We start from the raw sequence: 27,676 nt of genomic DNA, 5'->3' as shown, positions 1-27,676 counted from the left end.
GGAACAGGGACAGGCAAAACAGGCTCAAAGTGTGTTTCGGGGCCAAGTGTCGGTTTCCCTCGGGACCAGCCTTTTCTGTGGGGTTGTGGTTGCAGTGCTACTTGAGGTCAAGTGGGGTTTGACATACACTCGTACGTCTCGCGCAGTGAGGCTGCCCCGGCCTTCCCTCTTTGGAAGGTTCTGCAGATGCCCCCTGGGACAGAGCTCTTCCTGGTCGTGCCCTGGGGGGCTCCGTCTCCCGCCCCCGCCCTTCCCCCCCCCCCCCCCCCCCCCATGGCAGATGAAGCCAGAACCTTCGGTGGAGGAAGGTCTCCTTGATGTCAGGGCTAGACAGGGTCGGGCTGATTCTTCACTATAAATGAGGAAACCAAGGCCCAGAGAGGGTTAGGGACCTGCCCACGGTCACACAGCAGAGGCAGTGCTGGAGGTTCCTGCCCGGGATTCTCCCTGCTTGTCCTAGGATGTGGGCACTTGCTCTGAGCCTGGCCTTGTGCTGGGGCTGCGGAGAGCGAGGGGGCAGAATCCCCAAGGGTGGTGCCCAGGCAGAGGGGCTGACAGTGCGTGCGTGTGGTCAGCCCATGCGCTGGGGAGGTGAGGCAGGAATGGCTTTTAGGGGAGGAGGAGGCCTGTGACCGGGGCCTTTAAGGACAGGTCAGATGTCCACAGAACCTTTTGGGAATGGAGCCCAGAGGAAGACGGTCTGTTGCAATTCAGAATTCTTCTCCTCTTCCTCCAACACACATCAAATCTGAACTTGCGTGAACACCTCTAACTGAATCTGAACTTGGGTCTCCGAAGGGTCCGGTGTAGTCGCGCACTCCGGCTGCCTCCCTTTTCCCAAGGCCTGCTCAGTTTTCCCGGTCCTGGGTTCAGGAAGCCATGGCTGGCACGTGTGCGCCCTCTAGTGGAGGCATCAGATGATGAACTCTGGGCCTTGAAGCCGGACAAATGCAGGGCACCTGTTGGAGGGCTTGGCCCTTAAAGCAAGAAGCTGGTATTGAGATGCAGGAGATCCGACCACCAATGGCTTGACCAGGCACTGAGGAGGCCGGGCGGTTGGCTGGGCCCGGGGGCCTGGGAGCCAGGGTGTGAGGGAGGTGCTGGCAGTTCTGTTCCTGTCTGCATCCTGTCATGCTGTGTGACTTCAGTGGGGTCCCTCCCCATTCTGGGCCTTGCATCAAACCAGGTAAGTGGCCCCAAAGTGCCAGAAGTGGTCTCTGGGCCTAATCTTGGTTCTGTGGATCCTTGAGGCCAGAAAGGGCCAGAATGAAGGAGTGAATGATGGCCCGACTCTGGGTGAGGGCCACGTGCTGGCCCAGCAGTCCCCGGTGGTGTTCAGGTCAGGGTTGGGAGCACCCCAGGGTCCCCGAGTCCACATGAGGCTCCATGTGCCCCTCCTGCTGGGAGTTCTGGTAAACCCCAGCAGGGAGGACCCAGGACAGCACCAGCTGTTAATTCTGTTGGGTGACAAAGACAGGCACCCACCTGGTCCACGCGCGGGCACCTGGGAAGGAATCAGACTGCGATGATAGGTGAGGTTGTGGGACATGAGGCTGCCTTGTGGGGTAGGCAGAGTAGGGGAGGCTTCAGGGGAGAAGTGGCATTTGAGCTGAGCCACAGAGGGTGAGCATGTAGAGAAGGCGGGGCCCAATGGGACCGCCAGTGGGGTCTGGAGCCCAGTGCCCAGGCAGGACTTATAGTTGGGGCTGGTGAGGCAGCTCTTAGGCTGTGCAGTGGTTGATACCAGGTGGCTGTGTGGCTTTCAGCTGGTTGCTTGACCTCTCTGTGCCTCTGTTTTCTCCTCTATCATATGGTGATACAAACAGTGCCAGCCTTGGAGAGCTCCTTTGAGGATGAACTGGTGACTGTGTAGGCAGATCTAGTGGACGTTACCTAACGTTACCCCTGGGGACCTGCTGAGCCCCTCCCCTGCGTGCCCACCCCGGGCTCAGTCTCTTGTCCTGCGCAGGCCTCACCCCACTGCTCGTGTACCCGCAGGGGCCGAGGAGGTGCTGCTGCTGGCGCGGCGGACGGACCTGCGGAGGATCTCGCTGGACACGCCAGACTTCACCGACATCGTCCTGCAGGTCGATGATATTCGGCACGCCATCGCCATCGACTACGACCCGCTGGAGGGCTACGTCTACTGGACGGACGATGAGGTGCGGGCCATCCGCAGGGCGCACCTGGACGGGTCGGGGGCGCAGACGCTGGTCAACACCGAGATCAACGACCCCGACGGCATCGCGGTCGACTGGGTGGCCCGAAACCTCTACTGGACTGACACGGGCACGGACCGCATCGAGGTGACGCGCCTCAACGGCACCTCCCGCAAGATCCTGGTGTCCGAGGACCTGGACGAGCCCCGGGCCATCGCGCTGCACCCGATGATGGGGTGAGGCTGGGGCGGGCGGGCCTCCCTACCTGGCTGGAGCTGGCAGTCAGGCTAAACAGAAGTTCTGGAACCTCCTCCTGCGTCAGAATCCCCTGAGGAGGGCTCCTTAAGACGCACATGGCCGGGCCTGGTCCCCGGGCTCTGACGCAGGAGGTCTGGGTGGGACCCCAGCACTTGCATTTCTAATACCCTCTCGAGGGATGCTTCTGCTGCCGGCCCGGGGACCAGACTTTGAGGCTCTGACGGGCTGTGGTGTGTGTGTATAGAAAGCCCTGGAGACCTTGGGTGAGTCATTTCCCCCGCTGGGCTTCAACCTCTGTGCCTGCAAAATGGACCGGTCCCCAGGGTGAGCTCTGGGCTAATAACGGCAGCCGAAGGGACGGGCGCTGCAGCCCTCACCACGCAGGGGCTGGCCTCTTCTGAGCACATTCTGTGCTTCTGTAGTTAAAGCTTCTCCTCCCCCCTCACCCCGTGGGGGCGGTTGAACCGTGGAGGAAGCTGAAGCCCAGAGAGGTTAAGGGACTTGCTCAAGGTGAGGCCGGTAGACGGATGCGGCTCTGTGTCAGCTGCCAAGGGCAGGACTGTCCCCCAAGGAGGTGGGCAAGGATGACAGCAGCCCCCCGGGTGTGAGGGGCAGGAGGCAGAGCGCTCACTGCCGGCCCCAGGGTAGGGACTGTGGCTCAGGGTTGCTCTCCGCTGGGGGTGGGGGAGCAGACTCCAAGGCCCCTCCCAGCTCTGGGTCGGAGGCCCCGGGAAATGGGGCCGGGAGTCGGGTGTGTGAGGTCCAAGGGTCGGGCACAGCTCAGGCAGGTTGTCCTAGTGCTCAGCCGTCTTCCTGGAGCTGCCGCCGCAGGGTCTCGTTTTGCTTCTTGGGGCCACAGAGAACGTGTCCCCCGCTTTGCACACGGGAGCCCCTCAGCTCTTTGGAGAAGGTTCCACTTGGCCTCTTCCTCCCTCTCGGCGCTCAGCCTCCCCAACCCCCAGGTCCCTTGTCAGGGTGTCTGCTCTCTGCTGGTCCTTCCAGTCCAGGGGCCCCGAGCATGAGGCCCACACCTGGGGCACCCCTGTCCCCGTGGAGTCCCCGGTCCTGCAGACGGGCTCGGCGCCCATCCGTCCTGTTGGCCGGCATTTCCCGAGCTCCTCCCATGCGACGCTCGGGCGCGGTTCTCAGCCCTGGGGATGCAGCGGGGACAAGACAGACGGACACTGTCACGGACACGTGCTTCTTCTTCTCCAGCCTCATGTACTGGACGGACTGGGGGGAAAACCCCAAAATTGAGTGCGCCAACCTCGACGGGCAGGAGCGGCGCGTCCTGGTGAACACGTCCCTCGGCTGGCCCAACGGCTTGGCCCTGGACCTGCAAGAGGGGAAGCTCTACTGGGGAGACGCCAAGACGGACAAAATTGAGGTGAGCCGTCCCCACGGTGAGCATCGGGTCAGGAAGTGGTTCAGTATTGATGTCGGCCCAGCCGACCTTGGGCCCTGAGCTTTTGGCAGAGCCCAAGCCTGTCCCCGCCCCCCATTCCCTGCCCCCGACCCCTGTGTGTGCCAGGACCTGGACTCTGTTAGTTGGCCAAATAGAATCCTCAAAATAATAATTACAATACATTTCTTTAAAAAATATATATTTTTTTATTGATTTCAGAGAGGAAGGGAGAGGGAGAGAAACATCAGTGATGAGAGAGAATCATTGATCGGCTGCCTCCTGCACACCCCCCACTGAGGCTCGAGCCCTGACCTGGAATTGAAACGTGACCTCCTGGTTTATAGGTCGACACTCAGTCACAGAGCCACGCTGGCCAGGGCCCACCTAGCGTGTTTTCATCGCCTTTTTGTACCTTCCTGTTGTGGGGCCAAAACGGGAACCCGCACCCAGACCGATTCAGAGAGCTACCCCATCACCCGCCATCCACAGCTGACCCTTAAACAACTCGGTTTGATTGCCTGGGTCCGCTTATACGCGGGTTGTTTCCAGTAATTTGTTTTCTCTTAAGGTTTTCTTAGTAACATTTCTTTCCCTTGGCTTACTTTATTGTAAGAATGCAGTAACATAACGCGTATACAAAATAAGTGTCAATCAACTGTGTTGTTGCTAAGGCTGCCGGTCAGCAGTCGGCTGTTAGTAGTTAGGTTTGGGAGGAGTCAGAAGTTACACTCGGATTCTCGATGGCACGGGGGGTGGTCGGCGCCCCTGAGCTCTGTGTTGCTCAAGGGTCAACTGTACGGGGGCCCTAAGGGGCCAGGAAGTGGCGCCCAGAGTTCCGCACGGAAATCCACACAACCTGAGGCTGCCTTCCAGGTGAGGCGGCCGCTCCCCGGCTCGTGGCACAAGGGGGTGGTCTAACCTGGGGCTCGCACCTGGCTGCTCGCCGGAGCCGCCCGCGCGGAGCTGCTTTCAGGACCCACACCTGGGCCCAGGGCCTTCCAGTCCGAGGGAGTGGCCCCAGGTTGGGGCCCAGCTGTAGTTGTTTGCTTGGTTAAGTTCCCTGGGTTGAGTTTCAGGTGGAGAAGCTTAGATCCCTGGGGCGCAGGGACTGGCCATGGGCAGAGCTGAGGTGGGGCCCTGGCGGCTGGCCTGCCGCGTGGCCCAGCGGCTTTGTCCGGAACGCCCAACCACAGAGGACCCAGGTCTTTCTGCTCCACACACATTCGCTCTGTCCCGTGTTGCTGCCCGCGAGCAGAGGGCGTTCGCTTTTCTGATGAGCTGGAAACCATCTGTCTGCGGGAGGGAGGCCAGCCGAGACCTGCTTCGACTCGCGTGTCACTTTCACGGGGGCCTGAAAGCCCACGGCGTGCGTGTTGCCTTTTAACAGAAGCTCCGACACGGTGCCCTGTCATCAGAATCCCATCTTAGCCGGTGTATGTGTTCCGGTGGGGTACGGCGTGTTTGTGTTGGGCGGCATTTTTCTCCTCCGTGGCTTTTGTGGTCGGGGCTTTTCATCAGCACCGACTCGAGAGAAGGGCTCGGCTTGTGCCTCTCGGAGTCACCGGCGCTGGTGTGCGGGGATGGGAGGCGTCCTGGAGCCACAGCTCGGTCAGAACCAGAGCACCCTCAGCCTCACCTGGTCCTGACCGGGCGGGAAGCCCGTCCACCAGCGCCCCAGCAGATGAGTGGGTGACCGTGCCCAGGGCCCGCAGTGCTGCGGTTGTTCGGACTTCTGAAACTCAGCTCCGTGTCCCGAGTGTGGTCCGGGCTCCCTGCTGCCCTGGGCAGGCTTTGCTTCCCGTGGAGCCCACCCTGGGCTGAGACCAGCCCTGGTACCGGGCAGCCAGCACCAGTCCAGCAGCCGTGGTGGGAGGAGCCATAGTTGGCCTCACCTGTTCCCAACCACGCTGCCCCTCTCAGCACAGCATCCGCCCAGAGAGGGGGGCTGCGAGGAGAGGCCCTGACCTGGGCCTCGCTGTGGAGGCCGGGCGAGGTGCGGATGGAGCGGAGGCTCGTGGAGGCGGGCCGGCCTGCTCTAGGCAGCTCAGGCCCAGGCTGGTTCAGACGTGTGTCTCCGTCCGCCAGGTGATCAACGTCGACGGGACGAAGCGGCGGATGCTCCTGGAGGACAAGCTGCCGCACATTTTCGGGTTCACGCTGCTGGGGGACTTCATCTACTGGACCGACTGGCAGCGTCGGAGCATCGAGCGTGTGCACAAGGTCAAGGCCAGCCGGGACGTCATCATCGACCAGCTGCCCGACCTGATGGGGCTCAAGGCCGTGAACGTGGCCAAGGTCGTCGGTGAGTCTGGTCCGCCTCCAGCCATGGGTCCGCCGTGCCAGCTGGTGTGCGGAAGGAGCGACAGGGCTGTGGCTGCCCTTTGGTCCACGGGCGGCCCATTTTGGGGAGCAGAAGTGTCCAGCTGGGGAGCCTCACTGCGGTCTGGGCAGGGCAGGAGATGGTGAGCGTGTGTGGTTAGGGGTGGGTGGGCATGGGGCGGGGTCCTGACCGGGGATAGTGTCGAGGCAGTGGATGTGTGGACTGGGGCTACTGGCAGTAACTGTTACAAGAATGGCCAACACTTATTGAGCGCCTGCTGTGTGCCTTAGTGCCCAAAGCCACCCTAGATGCTAATTACGATGTTGCCCATTCACATTGGGGAGGCGGAGATAAAGCCACGCAGCTAACGGTGGCCGGCGGCCGAGCTGGGACTCACGCCTGGGTCTGCCTCCACCTCATCGCCAAGATTTGCAAAAAGCTCCCTTCATGCAATTTTGTCTCTTTAGCAAAAGGATTCCAAGCGCAGGCCCACCAGCTACACCGGACAGAGTAGGGTCCAGGTGGGCTGGGCCAGGATGGGGGGCTGCGGGCTCCATGGGGCAGGGCTCTGCTCCCAGCTGAGGCCCCGTGGCTGGCACAGCGCCTGCACATGGCGCTCAGCCGACCTTCGCCCTCCAGTACTTAGAGTCGGGGGGGGGGTGAGACTCCCCTTAGCTCCCAGGCGGTGGCTCTAGCTGGGGTGTTAGAGGAATGCCTGGCTTTAAAATGCAGGGGAGGTCATTGGAGCTTGGAATTTCAGGAGCAGGTGGGGAGCAGGGTTTGCGGGAAGAAGGGACGGCTGAGCAAAGGCCTGGAGGTGAGGCCGAGGGGGCTGACCTGGGAGCCGCCACTGTTTCTGCATCTCGGGGGCCTTGAGTCCCACTTGCACTCCTGAGACAGAAACGATGGAATCGCACGCTCTCTTTTATAGCCACCTCGTAAAACACACTCATCCCCCAATGTGGGCGGTGGGGCCACTGTGAGTGATGGTTTAAAAAAAAAACAAAACCCCAGAGATGATTTAAAAAAAAAAAAAAGATATATCCACAGGGTGTGGTTTAAAGTTGAGAAATTAGGCTCATCCCTCTCTCTCTCTCTCTGTCTCATCAGGATTTACTGAGAGAGATGGGAAAAAGCATTCTTTTTTTAGCTGAAATACTTGACATTAAGTTAGAGCCAATTTTAACAGCACCCCAGTAGATCAGTGCGGCTAACAGGCTGGCCAGAAATAAGTGAGCGTGCTGAGGACCATCTGCGTGAGTAAAAGAGTTGTGTCTGGCCGTCCTGGGCACATCTGAGTTCTTGAGGTCGCCAAGAGAGTCTGTGAATCGGAGGAAGCCTCTGAGTGGGGGCTCGGGCTCCGGTCCGGGCAGCAGGCCAGGAGTTCGGCCCGGGGAGGGACGACGGTCGTGTCATGGCCTCGTGTCGTCATTGCATCCACTCTGAGTCGGAGCCCGGGCCAGGCGGCTAGACCTCCTGGCTCTTGTTCTCAGAGCTGCTTCCTAGCTTCCTAACTGTGTTACCGTCACTCACCTCTCCACACTTCTGTTTCCTCGATGAAAAACAGGGATGGGACTAGCTTCTACCCCCCAGATCGCTGTGTGGTCCGAGCCAGTCAGCACACGGGGACCCGCGGGGACCCTCGTCACTGCCTCTCCAGCACCAGGGGAGGCCTGGGCTCCCGTTCTCTCCCCCAGGATCCCCATGTGTGTCTGCTGGAGATGAAGCCACACGTGACTGTGGATCGAGGGCACGCTCTCTGCCGGGCTGCTGACGTGTGGGGCCTGTGTGTTGCCTTCCAGGGACCAACCCGTGTGCGGACCAGAACGGGGGCTGCAGCCACCTGTGCTTCTTCACACCCCGGGCCACCAAGTGCGGCTGCCCCATCGGCCTGGAGCTGCTGAGCGACATGAAGACCTGCATCGTCCCCGAGGCCTTCCTGGTGTTCACCAGCAGGGCCACCATCCACAGGATCTCCCTCGAGACCAACAACAACGACGTGGCCATCCCGCTCACGGGCGTCAAGGAGGCCTCCGCGCTGGACTTCGACGTGTCCAACAATCACATCTACTGGACGGACGTCAGCCTGAAGGTACCGTGTGCCAGGTGTCTGCACACAGCCTGGCCTGCAGGGGCTGCCTCAGAGGCTTTTAATTTAAAAAAAAATATTGATTTCAGAGAGAGGAAGGGAGAAGGAGAGAGAGAGAGAGAGAGAGAGAGAGAGAAAGAAACATCAAGGATGAGAGAGAATCATTGATCGGCTGCCTCTTGCACGCCCCCTACTGGAAATGGAGCCCATATCCCAGGCATGTGCCCTGACCAGGAATCAAACAGCGACCTCCTGGTTCATAGGTTGATGCTCAACCACTGACCCACGCCGGTTGGGCAATTTTTAAAAATACTTGTAACTCGACTCAAGCCAATAAAACATTAGTGAGCCTGTTTTAATAAACGAACGTGAATGATTACAGTGAGCAGATCCAGGAGACCCACAAATGAGCTTTTCTAGAGCGATTGAGAGGCCGAGAGACGTCTGTGACACTGTCCTTAGCATCACCCGCCCACTCCCTCCCAGTGTGCACTTGCTTAGCAAACCCTTCATTCACGGAGCATTTATGTGATGCTTCTGGAAGAAGTGCAGAGTTTACAGCTCGAGCTGATTAGCCACCTGTTCTATTCTACCATTTATGTGACTTTAAAAGTCACCAGGGTTCATTGTAGGAAGAGGGAAATACACAGAAAAGTATAAAGAAGAAAATAAAAACCACCCATCACCCAACTTAACCATCCCTCACACTTCTGTGTATTTCCTTTGAGGGGTTTCGCCCCTATGATAGTATTTCTCTTCATCACAATCATATGATGCATAGAATTCTGTTTCCTGGTCTTTTCCACTTAGCATTTTAACAGGCATTTGTTTTGTTAGCCTTTTACAAACTCTTTAACAGTGTAGAAGATTCCACTGCACAGCTATTCCCTAGTTACGTGACCATTCCTTTATTGTATGGGTTTTCTGGTCACTTCCGCTTCTCCCAGCTCTCAGCAGCCACAGCGGAGGAGGTCTCGCGTGCAAAGCCCCTTCGGTATTTCCAGTAGCTCCCCATCTTTTGTGTTTTTGTTCATTTCTTTGGGTACAATTTCAGGAGGATTACTGAGTGGAAGGACACGGCTGTTTTTTTTTTTTGTTTTTTTTTATAATTTATTTTATTTTATTTTATTTTTTTATTTTATTATTATTATTTTTTTAAATATATTTTATTGATTTTTTACAGAGAGGAAGAGAGAGGGATAGAGAGTTAGAAACATCGATCAGCTGCCTCTTGCACACCCCCTACTGGGGATGTGCCCGCAACCAAGGTACATGCCCTTGACCGGAATCGAACCTGGGACCCTTGAGTCCGCAGGCCGATGCTCTATCCATTGAGCCAAACCGGTTTCGGCGACACGGCTGTTTTTAAGGTTCATGATATATATATATATATATATATATATATATATATATACACACAAATACATACATATATACACATATATAACATATAGCTTGTAATTTGTTTTATGAGTATATAAAACATATAGTTATATAGTTATAAAACATACATTACATATAAGAATAGCTAACTATTTTTTCTAAAACGTTTATAGTTGACCAGTTTACTTTGAAACTCTCGCAGTTGGTGATCTGGTCACCAACGTGGTGAGCAGCTGCTCCAGGTGGCGCAGCAGCTCAGTTAAGTGTCTGCCCGAACGCTGGTTCCTAACCGTGGCCTCTGCCCCGCCCCCCCAGACCATCAGCCGCGCCTTCCTGAACGGGAGCTCGGTGGAGCACGTGATCGAGTTCGGCCTCGACTACCCGGAAGGCATGGCCGTCGACTGGATGGGCAAGAACCTCTACTGGGCGGACACGGGGACCAACAGGATCGAAGTGGCCCGGCTGGACGGGCAGTTCCGGCAGGTCCTCGTGTGGAGGGACTTGGACAACCCGCGGTCGCTGGCCCTGGACCCCACCAAGGGGTAAGGACCGTTTTTGTCGGGCACGTGTGTCCCTGTCCCCCTCCCACCTCTGTGTCAGCCAGCAGGGGGACGACTGAGGCCGAGGCGTGGCTGCCCAGCTGGCTCTCTGTGATTGGAGCGGCACTGGCCGCTGCCTGCGTTGAGGTGGCCAGGGCTGGCTGCACCTTCGGAGAGCATGTGGTTTGTTTCACGGGGAAACTGAGGCCCAGAGCCGAGGGAGGAGGGGCAGCCACTGTCCCAGGCACTGCACGGGGCGCTCTCATGTGGGTTTTCTCACTGCAGCATCCAGGAGGCCTGGGGGGGGGAGGGGGGGTTGTTCCTGATTTTACAGAGGTGGAAACTGAGGCTCAGAGAAGCTGAGTGCCTTCCCAAGGCCACACAACCAGTCAGAGCAGGGCCGGGCCAGGAAGTGCTGTTCTTCCCCTCGCCCCGTGTCACCAAGCTCCGCCTTCTCGGAGCTGGCTTTGAGCCCCTGGGATTCCCCTTAGCCGGGGGTTAACACCATGCTTTGTGTGGGAGGCCTGGGCTCTGCCCCGGGGCATTGGGGCTGGGGTGTGGTGGAGGGGGTGTCTCCCTCTCACCGAGATTCCTGTTCTGAGCACCCCATAAGGCACCAGCAATGTGTAGGGAGCACCCCAAACCCGGCCTGCCGCATGCCCATTAGGGACGGCAGAACAGAGAGGTCCAGCTTTTAGCCAAAGGGCAAGTCCCACACGCCTGGTTCTGGGAGGAGGACGGGGGTCTCTCTTCGTGGAGCGGTCGGGAGGCGGCAGAGCTGTGTGCATCCTGGCCCTGCCGCCTCGGGACCTGCGTCCTGCTCTCTACATCCTGCTTGGCCCGCGTTCGTCCTGGCTCCCCTGTCACCCAGCATGCCGTCCGGGTTAGTTAGCATTTGTCCTTGACAAAGGCGCTCCAGCCTGGTGGCCCTGTTACACGGCCCCCTCGTCTGTGCCCCTGTTTGTGCCTGTAAGTGGGGTGGCCACGCTTCCCCTGCAGGTGAGCTGCCGCGGGCATTCAGGCGGCAGGAGGAGGCACGGTGACGGCCCCTCAGGATGGCGGGTGGCGGGGGCTCGGGGGTCTGGCCTCCTCCCTGCTTCCTGGAGGGATGTTGTGGAAGTGGCTTTCTCGGGGCCGGGGAGGACCAAGCTTAGGAGCCGGTGGCGGCCGCGTTCCCCGCCTGGCCGAGGGTGTGGGCGCATCTGAGACCCACCTGCCTTTCTCCGTGTCTTGCAGCTACATCTACTGGACCGAGTGGGGCGGCAAGCCAAGGATCGTGCGGGCCTTCATGGACGGGACCAACTGCATGACGCTGGTGGACAAGGTGGGCCGGGCCAATGACCTCACCATCGACTACGCGGACCAGCGTCTCTACTGGACGGACCTGGACACCAACATGATCGAGTCATCCAACATGCTGGGTGAGGGCCGGGGGGTCCTGCGGGGATGGGTGTCCTTGGCTGGAGCATCGGTCACCTCGCAGCCCCCCCTGCACTGTGCCCTCTGGCCTTCGAGTCCCCGGGCCCCCCAGGAGGTGTGGGCATCCAACTTCCCCTCTCTATTTTTTTTTAAAATATGTATTTTTATTGATTTTTTACAGAGAGGAAGGGAGAGGGATAGAGAGTTAGAAACATCGATGAGAGAGAAACATCAATCAGCTGCCTCCTGCACACCCCCCACTGGGGATGTGCCCACAACCAAGATATATGCCCTTGACCGGAATCGAACCCAGGACCTTTCAGTCCGCAGGCTGACGCTCTATCCACTGAGCCACACCGTTAGGCAGCGTCCCCTCTCTTGAGGGCTCTCCCTTTCCGCACTGTGCCGTGGGCGTGGCGACAGAGGCCCATGACCACAGTTTCTGGCTCCGGCTAAGCCCTGGGCCAGCGCTCTGATTTGACACAGCACCACGTGGCATAGGCTTACACTGATGGGGAAACAGGCCCAGGGAGGTCACAGGGCTTGGCTCGGGTCACAGAGTGCCGCTCAGATGCCAGGGCCACACACTCAGTCTTCACCCTGAGCACCTACTGCATGCTAGGTCTTGTTCTGGGACCACTCACAAGCCACACCCAACACCCTGGGATTAGGTGAAAAACACATCGTTCCAAGTCACCCAGCAGTAGGGGCAGGATCTGAACCCAGAACACGTAACCCTGGGCTCTGTCCTGGTGGAGGGGCGTGGTCCTGTCAGCTCCGTGGGGTCAGGGGGCTGCGCTGTGCAGCGGAAAGACTCTGGCTTCCTCCCTCCTCTCTGCTGCTGTCACCCGGGGAGGGCATGGTTGCGCCCATGTTACAGATGAGGGAACTGAGGCATAGGGGGGCTGAATGGCTTTTGCTTGGGCGGGCCACACCCACCCTGCATGCTCACTGTCCTGGTTTACGGGGCTAATGGCCAGCTTTGAATGTCTTTGAGCCCACCACCCGAGCCCTTGCCGTGAATTACAAGAAGCTGTGCCAGATGAGAAACCAGTCACAGCATAGCTGTGGTTGCCAGAAACAATTACGCTCACTACCCCAAAGTGAAGACACACTCGGACGGACAGCAGCAAAAGCCCTGGACACTCACAGGACCCTGCGGGTCGAGGGTGGCCTGGCGGGTGGGGCCCGGCTGTCACTGTGCCATAGCGCGTTTTCCATTGAACGCCACATGTTTACTGAGCACTTAACGTGCGAGGCCCCGGGCGAGTGGGAATGGACAATGTGATGGGGGTAGGGCTGGGTGTGAGCGTGCACGTGGGGCCTCCGCTGCCCAGTGAAGTCCTGGCTCTGCCACATGCTAACTGTGAGACGTCAGCCAAGTTACTTAACCTCGGCTCCTGGACTAATAGCTCCTTCCCCGTAGAGCCGCTGCCATGAGAATTAAATGAGGTCATACGGGAAAAAGCACTCTCACTGTGCCTGGCACACAGAAGGAGTCCTCCGAATGTTTAGTTATGATGTTGGGAAACTGCTCCTTGCCAGGGCCCTGGAGAGAGAGAGAGAGAGGGGGAGAGAGAGAAAGAGAGAGAGAGAGAGAGAGAGAGAGTGTGTGTGTGTGTGTGTGTGTGTGTGTGTGTTTGATGGAGGCATCAGGGAGCTTTTTTATTTCATAAAGTTTTTTCCCCCTAATGATAAAATCATCAACTTGGAAAACTTCTGAAAATACAGAAAAATATGAAGAAAAATTATAATTATCCATAATTTCACCACTCAGTGATAACCAGTATTCATGGTGACATATTTCTTTCCAGTTTCAAAATTTGTCATTGATTTCTAAGTAATACTCTTAGTTGTTGGAAATCTTCATTTCTACTTTTTTAAAAAAAATTTTAAAACATTGCCTCCAATCATGCCATATATAATTTTCAGGCCGCTTTCTCTTGCCCCCGTCTGTGACCAGCACGTTCTCATGTCATTAACATTGGCTGTGAAATAGAACACACACGAAGAAGCATTCACATGGCACACAGTGGGACAAGAGCAGACCTGGAGAAGCACATCCCGGGTCGAAGCGTCACCTGGACCCTGGACTTGTTCTTTCCCTCCCCTGGGCGCAGCCCTATCGGCACCCCTTCCATTGCGCCCTGCCCCACCCGGCTCCGGGCTGGCATGTTCACCATTGTATCCCCGACACAGCCAGGGCTGGGCGCACAGTAGGTGCTGCACGTAAATGTGCTCAGCTTCCCACTATGCTGTTGTTGGTTACTGCAGGCTTTGTTTCGTGAGCCTCCGCTGCAGGTGTGTGGGGAGACTGCTGCCCTGACTTCTATCTCCTGGTTTTGCTGTTCTAGAACTTTCTGTCTATGTCACACCCTGTGCTCCTTCAATCTAATGACTGTGAGGTTTGCCTCCATGTTCTTCTTACTCTTTTTTATTGTTACCCTAGTGGCCCGTGCACGGATTCGTGCACATTGAAAGGGAATCTGGTGTGGGTGAACCAGATTCAGGGCCGCCGGGGCCCCAGCAGCAATCTTAACCTACTGGTTGGAGCGTCTGCCCCCTGGTGGTCAGTGCATGTCATAGCTACTGATTGAATGGTCACTTAGGCTTTTATATATATAGATACAGATTATATGAAGATCCCACCACCTTTCCTCCATTCTGCTATTGATGAGTGTTTGGCTTGTTTCCAGCCCGTGGCTCTCACAGCCAGTGGCTGCCACCCACACGCTTATCCGGATGCTGCAGGCGCACACTGTGTGCGTGCGTTTCTCCTGTGAACGGGAGAGGAGTTGCCCGGTCCCAGGGTGTTGCACCTCCAACGTCAGTCAATCCTGCTCGTTTTCCAAAGTGGTCGAACTTTCCGGCCGCGGCGCAGGCTGCCAGGCTGCAGGGCACCCTGTGCTGTGGGCGTGCGGTGCTGCTGCTGACGCCCCGCCCGTGTGCCCCACGCAGGTCAGGAGCGGATCGTGATTGCCGACGACCTCCCACACCCCTTCGGCCTGACCCAGTACAGCGATTACATCTACTGGACCGACTGGAACCTGCACAGCATCGAGCGGGCCGACAAGACCAGCGGCCGGAACCGCACCCTCATCCAGGGCCACCTGGACTTTGTCATGGACATCCTGGTGTTCCACTCCTCCCGCCAGGACGGCCTCAACGACTGCGTGCACAGCAACGGGCAGTGCGGGCAGCTGTGCCTGGCCATCCCCGGCGGCCACCGCTGCAGCTGTGCCTCCCACTACACCCTGGACCCCAGCAGCCGCAACTGCAGCCGTGAGTGCTGGCCTCCCCCGCAGCGCGCCCCGTGGCCGGCCAGGCTGGCTCTGGGGCAGGGAGGGAAAGGGTGCCTTGGCGCACGAACTGCACCGTTACCTGGCGGCCTGGGCTGCGGGGAGGACGCGGTAGCTGGGCCAGGCCCCGAGCTGGCACATCCCAGGGGGAATCGTGGTCCCTGGGGAGAGAACGCACTCAGGGAGGCAGCCCTGTTCTGAGTCCTTCCTGTGGCTCTTGGTTAACCCTCAAACCTGCAGGGCGGGAAGTGTCACTGTCCTCGTCTCACAGGAAGGAGCCCGGCGCAGAGATGCGTGGTAACCTGTGCAGGGCACACGGCCGGTATGGTCTGAGCCCGGTTTGGATGCAGGCAGGTTGGCCCCAGAGTCCCTGCTCTTGACCCCTTGCCGCGTGGCCTCACGTTCACACGTGTAATCCTCACACGGACGCTCTGAATTATGCAGACCTTTTTAAAAGTTCTCATGCCAGTGGTAAAGAAGTGAGTTTCAGGGAGCCTGGGGCGACTTTCCCCTGTAGCATCAGAGCCGCGTGCAGCACGGGGCAGCGTGCAGAGCTCTGCTGCCTGGGCCTGGCCTGAGGTCACACAGCCCTCGGCACCAGGAGGGCCGGCTTTCCTCATCCCCTCGTGTAGATGAGGGCCCTGAGCTGGTGCGTGCTGGGCCAGGGCCACAGCCTGGGACCCCCACTCCTGGGCTCCCTTTGGGCGGTTGTCCCTGCCCCCTGGGGGCCATAACCTTGAAGCAGAGGTGCAGGTAACCCAGCACCCAGAGGGGACGCCTGGGCAGAGGCCTGTACTGTCTGACAGTGGCTGTAACCGGTGGCCTCCTGCACATTCCGAGCGCTGCAGTTCCTGCAGCTGGGCAGCTTTGCTCACTGACACCCCCGGGCAGCGTGCCCTCCTGCTGTCACTCTTCACTCCATATGCCCCTCAGCAGTTCCCTGGGCACGTGGAGGCATGTCACCCGAGCTTGACGGACACTTGCAGTGGGCCCTTGTTACTCACTGCCTTCCTTCCTGCCGTCTTGGGTCTCGATCACTTAAAGATGAATTGATATCTATTTTTAAAATAACGTGCACGCATAAAAACTGAAACCGAGACATGTAACACGGAGGGTAAAATTCCCTGTGGTCCACCCCAGGAAGCAGGTTTCTGGCCTTCTGGCCTGGCCCCATGTCCCCTGGGGGCTCCACACGCAGGTCCGCCCTCCGTAACCGTGAGCGGCGCCGCCCTCCCTGCGGCTCCCGGATGCCGACCTGCAGCGTCCCCTCTGTTTGCCTCACCCTAGCGCCCAGCACCTTCTTGCTGTTCAGCCAGAAGAATGCCATCAGCCGGATGATCCCGGACGACCAGCACAGCCCGGACCTCATCCTGCCGCTGCACGGGCTGAGGAACGTCAAGGCCATCGACTACGACCCACTGGACAAGTTCATCTACTGGGTGGATGGACGCCAGAACATCAAGCGAGCCCGGGATGATGGCACCCAGGCAAGTGTGTCTGTCAGAGGCAGGAGGGCACGTCCGTGAAGAGCTCACCCTGGGAGTCTCTGGGCTCCGCCCACTTCTCTCAGCAGGGGGGGGGGGTGCCCACCAAGCACAGTTTTGGGTAAACAATTATTTGAGCTCCGATTCTGCCATTATTGGGTATGAAACTCTGAGACTGATTATGTGTAGAAACTGGATCTTACAGTTTTTGAAATCACTGGGGGAGGGGAGTGTCCAACCGCCTGGGATATTTCTTCTTGCCACAGTGGTTTTGTACAGGGTGGTTGGTATTGCTTACCCTGGAGTTGTTCTTATTTCAGAGGAATCGTGTAGTCAGTTCTGCCATAACGCAGTCTGTGCGTCCTGGAAATCACCACGCTTGGCAAAAATCGCACAGCACACACCTCAGGGCCATGGGGAAAGGGGCACATTACTCAAAACTCCGTCACCGTGCTGGGTGCATCCACCGGGTGCTTCTCACGGGTGAGAGTGCCCGAGAGCAAATGTGAGATCCACCTTCTGCTCCAATGGCCCCCAGGGCATCCCTGTGTGGGAACACATTCGCGTTTCCAGAATGCGCGTCCTGGCAGGACTGACGGTGTGAGGTATGTGACCCGTGTGAGGTATGTGACCCGGTCCAGAAAGGACACGCTCACTGCAGCCTCGGGCCTCACCCGGTGTCTCCGTGTGGCAGGGAACTGGGACCACATGCGTGGGTTCGGCTCGTTCCGCCAGTTTCCAAAGACCCTTTTACAAAAGCCGCAGAACTGAGCGGCCCCTTCTCAGTCCCGTGGTCCATGCAGGGGCCTGTGTCACCGCGGGGAGCTCTTGAGACCGTGGTAACGGTGGCGGCGAGGCCTGCTCGTCCGTGGAGATTTTCGGATGGTTTTCGTGTCTGTAAAGTAGATTCTGCTGTTCCCTCCCCTGAACTGGATGCTGTTGCTGTCTGGGTGGGTTGGGCATAACTTCCAACAAAATACTTCCTCCAGCAACGACAGGAAGTTAGCAGGGCACCTTTGAGGTGTGTGCCGTGTCTCTGGCGCTGAGCCTGGTGGGAATGGATTTCTTTCATCCTGCTCAGAGCAGGTGCCGCATCCCTGGCCACCGTCCTTTTGGGGAGGTGTTAATGGATGGGCGGTGGCTTCCCTGCTGTTACAAGGTGCAAATTGCCTGAGGGTCGCACCCAGGCATCCCTTTAGAAATCTGGGGAAAGCATGGAGAGACTGGAGAACAAGTCCTCTCAGGAGCAGCTTCTGGGTTTTCACTGCATTTGGAAACATGGGTCCCTCCTTGTCTCTTGCTGAGCCTCCCCCTCGGGTGGCTCTGGCTTTGAGTCTTTTTTGTTTGTCTGTCTGTTTGTTTGTTAATCTTCACCCGAGGATATTCTTTCCATTGACTTTTAGAGGGAGTGGAAGGGGGAGGTGGGTGGGGGGTGAGAGAGAGAGAGAGAGAGAGAAACATCAATGGTTGCCTTCCACATGCACCCCAACTGGGGCCAGGGATCGAACCTGCAACCCAGGTACATGTCCTTGACTGTGAATTGAACCTACGATCCTTCGGTGTGCAGGGGGATGCTCTAACCACTGAGCAACCAGCTATGGCTGGCTTTGATTCTTTTTAAAAAAAAATATTTTATTGTTTTTTTACAGAGAGGAAGGGAGAGGGATAGAGTTAGAAACATCGATGAGAGAGAAACATCGATCAGCTGCCTCCTGCACACCCCCTATTGGGGATGTGCCCGCAACCAAGGTACGTGCCCTTGACCGGAATCGAACCTGGGACCCTTCAGTCCGCAGGCCACCTCTCTATCCACTGAGCCAAACCGGTCAGGGCTTTGATTCTTTCTTAGGGCACCCTACAACCCCCCCACAGATGATGTTTAAATTATTATCTACTTGGCTAACTTTTCTTATCTATTCATTTAAAAATTTTTTTACTGTGGTAAGTAATTCATAACAGAACCATTTTAATAGTTTTTAAGTGTGTGGTTCAGTGACACTGAGTACGTTCACATGGCTGTGTGGCCATGGCCACCGTCATCTCCAGAACTGTCCGTGTTCACCACCTGAAACGCTGCCCCCATGACACACTGAATTCCCCATCCCCTCCCGCCAGCCCCTGGCACCTACCGTCCTACTTTCTGTCTGTGAATTTGTTCTAAGTACTTCATATAAGTGGCATCATACACTTAGGAAAGCATGTGTCTTTTTGTGTCTGGCTTACTTCACTGAGCATAACGTGTTCAGGGTTTATCTGCGCTGTAGCGTGTGTTAGAATTTCCCTCCTCTTTAAGGCTTTGTAATATTCCATTGTGGGAGGGACCATGTTTTGTTTCTTTGTCATCCGTCAGTGGACACTGCTCGCTCCCACCTTTGGGTGAACAGTGGAGCCATGAACATTATGAGGTGGTGTGTGTACTGGTGAGGAGGGGGTGTTATCGTGGTGTTGAATAAGATTCTAGTTAGACATGTTTCATTAGCCAAAGTATTGTTACTTATGTCAAAACTAGAGGCCCCCCCAAAAAAACAAAAAAACAAACAAAAAAAAAAACTAGAGGCCCGGTGCACAGGTTTGTGCACATTGAAAGGAAATTAATTAGAAGAAATATTTTAGAGGCCAGGGAGGGACCACGAGTGGTTGGCTCCAGGGCATGTCTGGCCTGTCTGGCCCGGTCCTGATCCATCGGTGGACCCCAGTAGCAAGCTAACCTACCAGTTGGAGCATCTGCCCCCTGGTGGTCAGTGCACATCATAGCAATTGGTTGAACGGTCGAACGGTTGGACACTTAGCATGTTAGGCTTTTATTATATAGGATTGAGGTTCAGGTTTTATAAAACTGGCCAGCCATTAAAATTTGTCTCCTGGGGAGGGATGCGGCAGCCAATTGTTTCACACTGTGTGGTTCTTAGCTGGCTTTTCTGATGACTGCTGTCCCAAGTCTGGTTGTAGGCTCCCACACACTCTCACCTGGCCCCCACCTGGCCCTGCACCCTCACTGGGCCTTGAACCCCTGGCCTCTCCCTTAGAGGAGAGGGTTGTGTGAGGTTCACCTCCGTTCTCTGCACTTAGTTCTGGCACCCTCAGCTTAAAAAACAGCAGGAGGTGATGGTCTTAACCAGGCGTCCTCAAACTACGGCCCGCGGGCCACATGCGGGTGTTTTTGCTGTTTTGTTTTTTTACTTCAAAATAAGATATGTGAAGTGTGCATTGGAATTTGTTCATAGTTTTTTTAAACTATAGTCCGGCCCTCCAGCGGTCTGAGGGACAGTGAACTGGCCCCTGTTTAAAAAGTTTGAGGACCCCTGGTCTTAACCCAAAAGCCGGAGTCTGAGAAAACAAGAAAGCAGAGTGATGTCTTGGAAGGGCCTGTGACCCTGGATTCAGCCGTCAGGCGGCCCTTCGATGCGCGCAGGCACAGGAGAGGGACGGTGCAGGTCGGGGTGGCTGAATTCGCGTGGGTGAACGGGCGAGGGCTCTTCCCGAGGCTGCTGTAGGCGTCAGTTTCACTCTCCAGCACGCGTGGGGGTAAGAGCCGGTCAGAGAGGGTTGGAGCCTGAGCTCAGACACCGAGGCCTCGGCCCTCCGGCCCTGCCTTCAGCCGGCGGCGCTCCTGTCTCACTGTCTTACAGCCCTTCATCCTGACCTCTCCGAGCCCAAACCAAAGCCCAGACCGGCAGCCCCACGACCTCAGCATCGACGTCTACAGCCGGACGCTGTTCTGGACGTGCGAGGCCACCAACACCATCAACGCCCACAGGCTGAGCGGGGACGCCATGGGCGTGGTGCTCCGAGGGGACCGGGACAAGCCGAGGGCCATCGCCGTCAACGCCGAGCGAGGGTGCGAGGCCAGAGGGGCAGGCGGACACCGTGATGTGGGGGGCTGCTCCCTGCTGGGGCTGGGAGGGGTTTTCCATCCCCGACATTCTGATGGGTCAGGATCCCTGCCGCGGCAGCCAGAGCAGGACGTGGGGACGCTAGCTCGTTCCTGGCCTCAGCAGGAAAGCAGACCCCCAGGGGCGGCCTTCCCAGGAAGCACGTGTGGGGAGGTGCAGGCTTTGCTGAGAGACACAGGAAGGATGTCAGCTCTCACTCATAGGTTTTGTACCGTCCCCATCAAGCTCGAACCCCGTACGAACATCCCTCCCATAGCGTCGCAGGTGGTGGCTGGCCACTCACTCGCATGTGTCCCGCCACAGGGAACTCACTACCTCACAAGCTGGCTGTTCCTGGCACAGCTTCACCTCCTGAGAGCTGTTTCCCTCCATGAAGGCCCCTGATGCGCCCCCTGTGGGCCCACGGGTTCTCTGACGGGTGGAGGCACCTGGGACGTGTTGATAGACTGAGGGTCCCAACGGGAAAAGCCAGTGTGGGAGGGGCACCTAACCCACATGACAGGAAGCTGACTGACTGGTGCTTTGCAAGCTGCATCCTGACTGAGGAGATGGCACCTGTCTCCCCCCGTCCCCCTCCCACAGGTACCTGTACTTCACCAACATGCAGGACCGAACAGCCAAGATCGAGCGCGCGGCCCTGGACGGCACCGAGCGTGAGGTCCTCTTCACCACGGGCCTCATCCGCCCCGTGGCCCTCGTGGTGGACAACACGCTGGGCAAGCTCTTCTGGGTGGACGGGGACCTGAAGCGCATCGAAAGCTGTGACCTGTCAGGTGCGTGCCCTGGGCGGGCGTCCTCGGAATCGGGTCCCCTGGCAGCCACAGGTCTGACCTTCCCTGGAATGCCCGCCTCCCGTGTCATCAGTAACCGTGGTGGTGGCGTGGTTGTCAGGGACTTGCTGTGAGCCGGCACAGTGCTGGGGGGGCTTCACGTTCACCCCGTGGAGTTCCACCAAGGGTTTCACGATCCCTGCGGGGCGGAGGCCGAAGATGAGGCTCAGAGAGGGCAAGCAAGTTGCCCTGGCTCCCACAGCACGGGGTGGGGCAGGAGTCCGACCCCGGCCTCTGCTCAGTGCCCACGTTACAGGTGGGCCGCCTTAGACCAGGAGGCCCATGGGCTGGAGAGGAGTGGGGGTCGATGCGTCGAGGGCCTTTTCTTCCATAAGATGGGGTGGGATGGAGGGAGGGGTCCTGTGTCCCTGATCCCAGGACGGTCGGTCACAGGTGGGAGCAGGGCCTGTCCAAGGCTGGTCTCAGATCTGCCCCTGCTCCTGCCCCACTGTGGAATCCTGCAGGCTCCCTGGCAGCCCTCCCTCATCCTCCCGAGCCAGGTGTGGGTCGCGCTGTCGTCGAGGTCAGCCGCCACTCAGGGGCGCTTGTCCCATTTGCAGGGGCCAACCGCCTGACCCTGGAGGATGCCAACATCGTGCAGCCCGTGGGCCTGACCGTGCTGGGCCGGCATCTCTACTGGATTGACCGCCAGCAGCAGATGATCGAGCGCGTGGAGAAGACCACTGGCGACAAGAGGACACGAGTCCAGGGCCGTGTCGCCCACCTGACCGGCATCCACGCCGTGGAGGACATCAGCCTGGAGGAGTTCTGTATGTGGGGGGTGGGCAGCGGTGTGGGGGGTACCCAGGGAAGGGTGGGCCTGGGCTCACAGCACAGTGACCTCACACTGGTCCCCTTGGGGCGGGAGGAGGTTGGGCCGCTGTGCGGAGTGGTGGTGCTGAGGCCCTGTTCTCCCGCTTGGCTCCTGGAGGCCTCCCTCTGGCCCTCAGGCCCGCTCCCTGCCTCAAGGACAGATCCGAATCTCCTGCTTCCTCCAGCGGGAGAGTCCGCTCTGCTTTTCAAGGGCCCGTGGTTAGATTCGGCCCAGCTTTAAGTCTCCCTTGCGATGGGCTCAAGTCAGCTGACTAGTAGCCTTAGTTCCATCTGCAAACCCACGGGCGTGCTAGCTCATCGCATCCCCCGTGTTGGGGGTTAGGGTAGGAAATTGGGGAGCATGTAGGATTCTGCCTGCCACAGCCTGCTCTCTACCCCACGACCTCTTGTTCCTCTATCCCCTCCATGTAGGGCAGTGTAGGGTGCGTGTGTGTAGGTGTCTACCTGTGTCTCTGTCTTCCCGCTCTTCATTCAGTCAATACACCTGGGCTGACAGCGGGCCGAGCAGGGCTACCGCTTTCTCTGTCCTGTGATGCCCAGGGTCATGGCCACCTTCAAGGTGCTCGCCTTCAAGGCCCTGGGGGATGGCCGGCTCACCAGCCTTACCCCAGCCCCTCACCCTCCTACTGGCCCAGTGCCTGCTCCCTGGAGTCCCTCTGTCTGCTCACCTTTCCTTCTCCATCTGAATAACTCCTGCTAATTCTTCACTTCACTCAGCTCCGGTGTCCCTCTTGTGGATGAGCTTCTACCCCTGGACCCCTCCCTGCCACGTGGTGACTGCCCTGCCTCCCAGGCCCGGTGCTCACTGCGTCATTACCTCACCTGTGTTTCACAATAGTGCTTCTGTGCATCTAAGGAAAGCGGGGCTCAGAAAGGGTGTTGTCTCCCCCTTGTCAGTTGGCTAATGAACACGATGGGGCTTGGATTTGAGGCCAGAGCTCCTGATTTAGCTCCTGGGCTTGTCTGTTGCTCACCTCCTAGTTGGCATCCACGTTCATTAGTTAAGTGTGAAGTACAAAGCCTGGGTCTGAGTGAGGTCTTGACTCCCTGTTCGGAGCCTCGGAGCCTCGGAGCCGGGGTGTGACCTCTGACACAGTGAACCTGTCACTTGTGTGTTGACTGCTGGGGCTGCCATTTCTTCTCACCTGGGGGAGGTCAGCCTCACCCCCCATCCCAGGCTTCTTCCTCTGGGTCAGGTGTGGATGCATTTTTAGTTGAATTGAAATATGTGCGCTCCCCAGGGAGTCAGCACCTGCTACCTTAGCGTCCCTGTGTATTTGTATCCTGCAGTTCCTGTAATAAATCACCACAAACCGGGTGACTTAATGCATCAGACAGGCGGCCTCCCATAGTTCTGGAGGCCAGAAGTTTGGGATCAGGGTGTCTGTGGGGTCAGCTCCCTCTCCAGGCCCGGGGGTGGTTCTCTGCCCCTTCTAGTTTCTGGTGGCTTCAGGCGTTCCTTGTGGCCACATCACTCCAATCTCTGCTTCTGCCATCACACGGCCTTCTCCCCGGTGTCTGTCCCTTCGTCCCTCTGTCGTCTCTTATAAGGACACTTATCGTTAGACTCAGGTCTACCTAGATAATTCAGAATAACCTCAACTCCAGATTCTTAACTTGATTGTATTTGCAAAGATCGTTTTTCCAGATAAGGTCCTATTCACAGGTTCCGGGTATTAGGAGGTGGACATACCTTTTTTGGGGGCCACCACTCAGCCCACTACACCATGAGAGACAGACAGGTGGGCAGAGTAGCGTGACAGTTGCAGGCACAGTGGGAGCTGGGGAAGATGTGCTGGGGTGTGATGTTGGGTAAGTTTGGTAACTGCTTTTGGCCTGTGTTTCCTCATCTGCAAAATGCAATGTCACTAGACGCAGACTCCGGAAGCAACCTAACCTACTGGGAATTAAGTGGGAGGATCTGTAGGGGCCTGGCCAACGAGAGTGCCAGTTCTTCTGAGTTCTCACCTGGCCCTCATCCCCTCCACCCTCTGGACTGCAGTCCTGAGGTGGGAGGCAGAGCTTGACCCCCTCCCTTTTTGTCTCTGCAGCGGCCCACCCATGTGCCCGGGACAACGGCGGCTGCTCCCACATCTGCATTGCCAAGGGTGACGGGACACCACGGTGCTCATGCCCAGTCCACCTCGTGCTCCTGCAGAACCTGCTGACCTGTGGTGGTAGATATGACCTCAGTACTTTCTGTTGGGACCTAGTTCTCTGCCCACTGGTTGCTGCCCTGCATTCTTTTATTAAAATCACTAGAGGCCCGTTGCACGAAGATTTGTGCAATAGGTCTTCCTTCCCCTGGCTGCCGGCACCAGTTCTCCTCTGGCACCCGGGACCCAGGCCTTGGCTCCGGGGGGAGCCTTCAGTCTTCTCCACTCTGGCCAGAGTGCTGCTCCTGTAGCTCCCTCTGCCCCCTGCCCTCCCTCTCATAGCAGGCATCCTGCCCTGCCCGCCAGCTCCGTGCCTGCGTATGCAAATTAACCTGGCATCTTTGTTGGGTTAATTTGCATACTCACTGCTGATTGGCTGGTGGGTGTCACTGAGGTATGGTCAATTTGCATATTTCCCTTTTATTAGTGTAGATAGTCTCTGTGGCATTCAGTCTCCAAAGCAGACTGTTTCTTTGTCATCCTCTCTTTTCTAATATATGCATTCAGGGCTATGAGTTTCCCTCTAAGCATTGCTTTTGCTGCAGCCACAAATTTTCATAATTTGCATTTTCATTTTCAGTTAGTTCAAATATTTTTATTTTTATTTATTTATTTATTTTTTATTTTTGCATTTCTTTTTTTAAAATATATTTTATTGATTTTTTACAGAGAGGGAGAGAGGGATAGAGAGTTAGAAACTCGATGAGAGAGAAACATCGATTAGCTGCCTCTTGCACACCCCCTACTGGGTATGTGCCCGCAACCAAGTTACATGCCCTTGACTGGAATCGAACCTAGGACCCTTGAGTCCACAGGCCGATGCTCTATCCACTGAGCCAAACCAGTTTCGGCTCAAATATTTTTAAATTTCTCCTATGGCTTCTTCTCTGATCCATGTGTTATTTAGAAGTGTGTGTAATCTCCTAATAATTGGGGTTTTCCAGCTCTCTTTCCGCTACGGATTTCTAGTTTAATCCCACTGTCGTCTGAGAGCAGACATTGTATGATTTCTGTCCTTTTAGTTTAGTTCAGATGTGTTTCATGGTTCAGCATGTGTCTGTCTTGACAAATGTTTCACGTGAGCTTGAGAAGAACGTGTCATCTGCTGCTGTCGGGTCCCTTGGATCCCACCTCCTGTGCGTGGTCTTTGTTGGTGGCTCAGCATGCAGGCATCCGCCACTGGCTCCTTTCAGATGCCATTTGCACTCAGGCTCCTGCCGCCCCTGGCGTGTTCCGTGTTCTGTGTGGGTGGGCCCAGGGGGCACAGCCAGGCTTCTTTTTGAGTTTGCTCACGTCCCCTCCCTGCCTCAGGCCCTGCTCAGCTTGGTGAGAACCTGGCGGTTACGCGGGAGGCACACGGGCACCAAATGACGAAAGGCTCACATGCATTGTTTCTGGGTGAAATGAATACTTTTCCCTGAGGTTCCAAGGGCTTTGAGGGCTGTTGTTAAACATTAAAATGAAATTCTGGCCAACTTCCTGGCCTCAGTTAGTTTTCTGCGATTTTCCACACACAGGAGAGGAGGGATGGGGATGGGGATGGAGCCCTGGGAAATGGGGTGACCCTGGGCTGAGCGCAGCTCTCTCTTCTCTCTGCTGGAGCCCCCTCCTCTCTGCCTGCCTGCATCACAGCCCTGTCTCCCTCCACAATGAAAAAACAAACACATCAAGAAAGAGCATGTCTCTTAGCTCACATTTATCACCCCGTTCTTCTACACGGGGGCTGGGGCAGCGCCCAGGACACACCCGCAATGGAGACCGATTGCACTGGGTGGGGCTGCGTGTGACGGTGCTTCTGTCCTCCCCCTCCCCCCCAGAGCCTCCCACGTGCTCCCCGGACCAGTTCACCTGTGCAACGGGGGACATCGACTGCATCCCCGCCGCCTGGCGCTGCGACGGCTTCCCGGAGTGCGACGACCAGAGCGACGAGGAGGGCTGCCCGGTGTGCTCTGCCGCCCAGTTTCCCTGCGCGCGGGGCCAGTGCGTGGACCTGAGCCTGCGCTGTGACGGTGAGGCTGACTGTCAGGACCGCTCAGATGAGGCAGACTGTGATGGTGAGGCCCCGCCCCCGCCGGTCCCTACCCAGTCCCCGTCCACCAAGGCCCTGCCCCTATCCCCCCTCTCCTCCCCATCTGGCCTCTCCCCAGTTTGGCCCTACCCAGACTCTGCTCTGTCCCCCCTCCTTTCTGGAGCCGTGCAATTCCCCCGAAGCCACTTGTCCTACCCTCTCCTAGGTCTCTGACTGGCCACAAGGGTGGCGTCTCTGTAAAACCTTTGCCAGGAGAGAAATCACCGGGTCCTCCTCAGCTTGGGAGGGAGAGAAGTTACTTCCTAGGCCAAATGTGCACACCCTTGCCATTTGCCCCCATCCTGTCCTGCCAAGCAGTTTGACTCGAAGGCGGAGTGTAAGCGTCAGTCCCGCCTTCCTTCGTTCCGTCAACAGTTTTACGGAAACCAAGACACGTCCCGTAGCTGGACGTTCGTGGTTCACACCTGGGTAAATCCCACCCACAAGACGGGGCTGGCCTCCTCTGACCTGCGTGTGGGTAACACTTACCCCTGAGTAGTTTCTAGCAACCCATCGAACCGGGAGTTACAAAGAGATGGGCTTCGTCATCCCAGGTCCACTGTGACCAGCAGGATCTTCCTTTAGACCTTGACGGGGAAACATCTCTCTGTTTCCCCTGTGAGTGTTCCTTTCACCAAGGACCTGCTTGGAGGTTCCTGTCACACGTTGTTAACACCACGGCCCCGGGACTGCCACTGAGCTCTTAAAGGGCCGCTCTTACTGCCTCCCCCCGTAGCCGCGGGTCCTGCCGTGGATAACGCGGATGCTGTCTGGTCACAGCCTGCCACCCCCATTCGTGATGAGCGTCACTCCCCTAGACGTTTCTGTAGTGTCGCCGTGGCGAAGTCTTTCCAGCTTTGGGAATGTGGTGGAGGCTGTAGACCAGGGACTGGCACACTGGCCTGAAGGCTAAATCCAGACCACACCTGTGCTGGTAAATAAACTCTGGTTGGGACGCAGCAGGCTCATGTGTTTCGGTCTCGTGCTAGGACAGCGAAATCGAGCAGTTGCAATGGAGACCGATGGCCCCCAGTGACTAAATACTGACCGAGCCAGCTGTACCCTCTCGCCCGGCACTGTTTGGCCTCGATCGTGAGGACGGCAGGAGCCCCATGAGGAACTATCCCCGCCCCTTCCCGTTGTAAACGTGTCTTCCGGTGCACGTGCTACCTCACAGCCAGCCCTGGTGCAATCTCCGGGCGCCACCCTCTGTTCCCGAAGCCTCCCAAGTGGTTCTCGGGGCCCCTGGGCAGGGCAGGTAGGAGTTCGGATAGCAAGTACGCCCGATGGCTGAGCCCCTGGGCAGCTGCCTTCCTGGTGGGGCTCTGGCTCCTTCCCCGGCAGCAGTCGGGCGCAGGAAGGAAGGCGGCAGCAGCGATCGGTACCCAGCCTCTCTCTTCCTCCCCCTGAAAGGCTGTGAGCTGCGTTGGTCACTTGTGTGGATGCCTTTGCCGTCACAGCTGAGCTCTGCCGAGCCATCACCTGTCTCCCCTCTTCCCCCACCCGCTCTAGGGAGCCAGAGCTTCTCGTGGGCGATCCT

General features: G+C 57.4%; 1 protein-coding gene across 2 annotated transcripts in view; it reads left to right on the top strand.

Moving 5' to 3' along the window:
• Window positions 1-27,676, top strand: part of LRP5 (LDL receptor related protein 5) — a 78,410-nt gene that overhangs the window by 42,347 nt on the left and 8,387 nt on the right. Inside the window, exons 6-18 of one of the 2 annotated variants that reach the window (XM_054724911.1) lie at window positions 1,999-2,395; window positions 3,633-3,804; window positions 5,908-6,124; window positions 7,945-8,234; window positions 9,930-10,156; window positions 11,390-11,574; window positions 14,531-14,854; window positions 16,159-16,358; window positions 19,985-20,193; window positions 20,831-21,021; window positions 21,639-21,848; window positions 23,964-24,089; window positions 25,886-26,077. In XM_054724911.1, the coding sequence (XP_054580886.1) occupies window positions 1,999-2,395; window positions 3,633-3,804; window positions 5,908-6,124; window positions 7,945-8,234; window positions 9,930-10,156; window positions 11,390-11,574; window positions 14,531-14,854; window positions 16,159-16,358; window positions 19,985-20,193; window positions 20,831-21,021; window positions 21,639-21,848; window positions 23,964-24,089; window positions 25,886-26,077 (2,940 nt within the window). Of the gene's footprint in view, window positions 1-1,998; window positions 2,396-3,632; window positions 3,805-5,907; window positions 6,125-7,944; window positions 8,235-9,929; window positions 10,157-11,389; window positions 11,575-14,530; window positions 14,855-16,158; window positions 16,359-19,984; window positions 20,194-20,830; window positions 21,022-21,638; window positions 21,849-23,963; window positions 24,090-25,885; window positions 26,123-27,676 lie in introns of both variants that reach the window. The other variant, XM_054724910.1, reaches the window with a different exon arrangement.

This window comes from Eptesicus fuscus, chromosome 13 (genome assembly GCF_027574615.1).
Source record: "Eptesicus fuscus isolate TK198812 chromosome 13, DD_ASM_mEF_20220401, whole genome shotgun sequence".
NCBI classification, from domain to species: Eukaryota; Metazoa; Chordata; class Mammalia; order Chiroptera; family Vespertilionidae; genus Eptesicus; species Eptesicus fuscus.
This window is presented reverse-complemented; position numbering and strand designations above follow the sequence as displayed.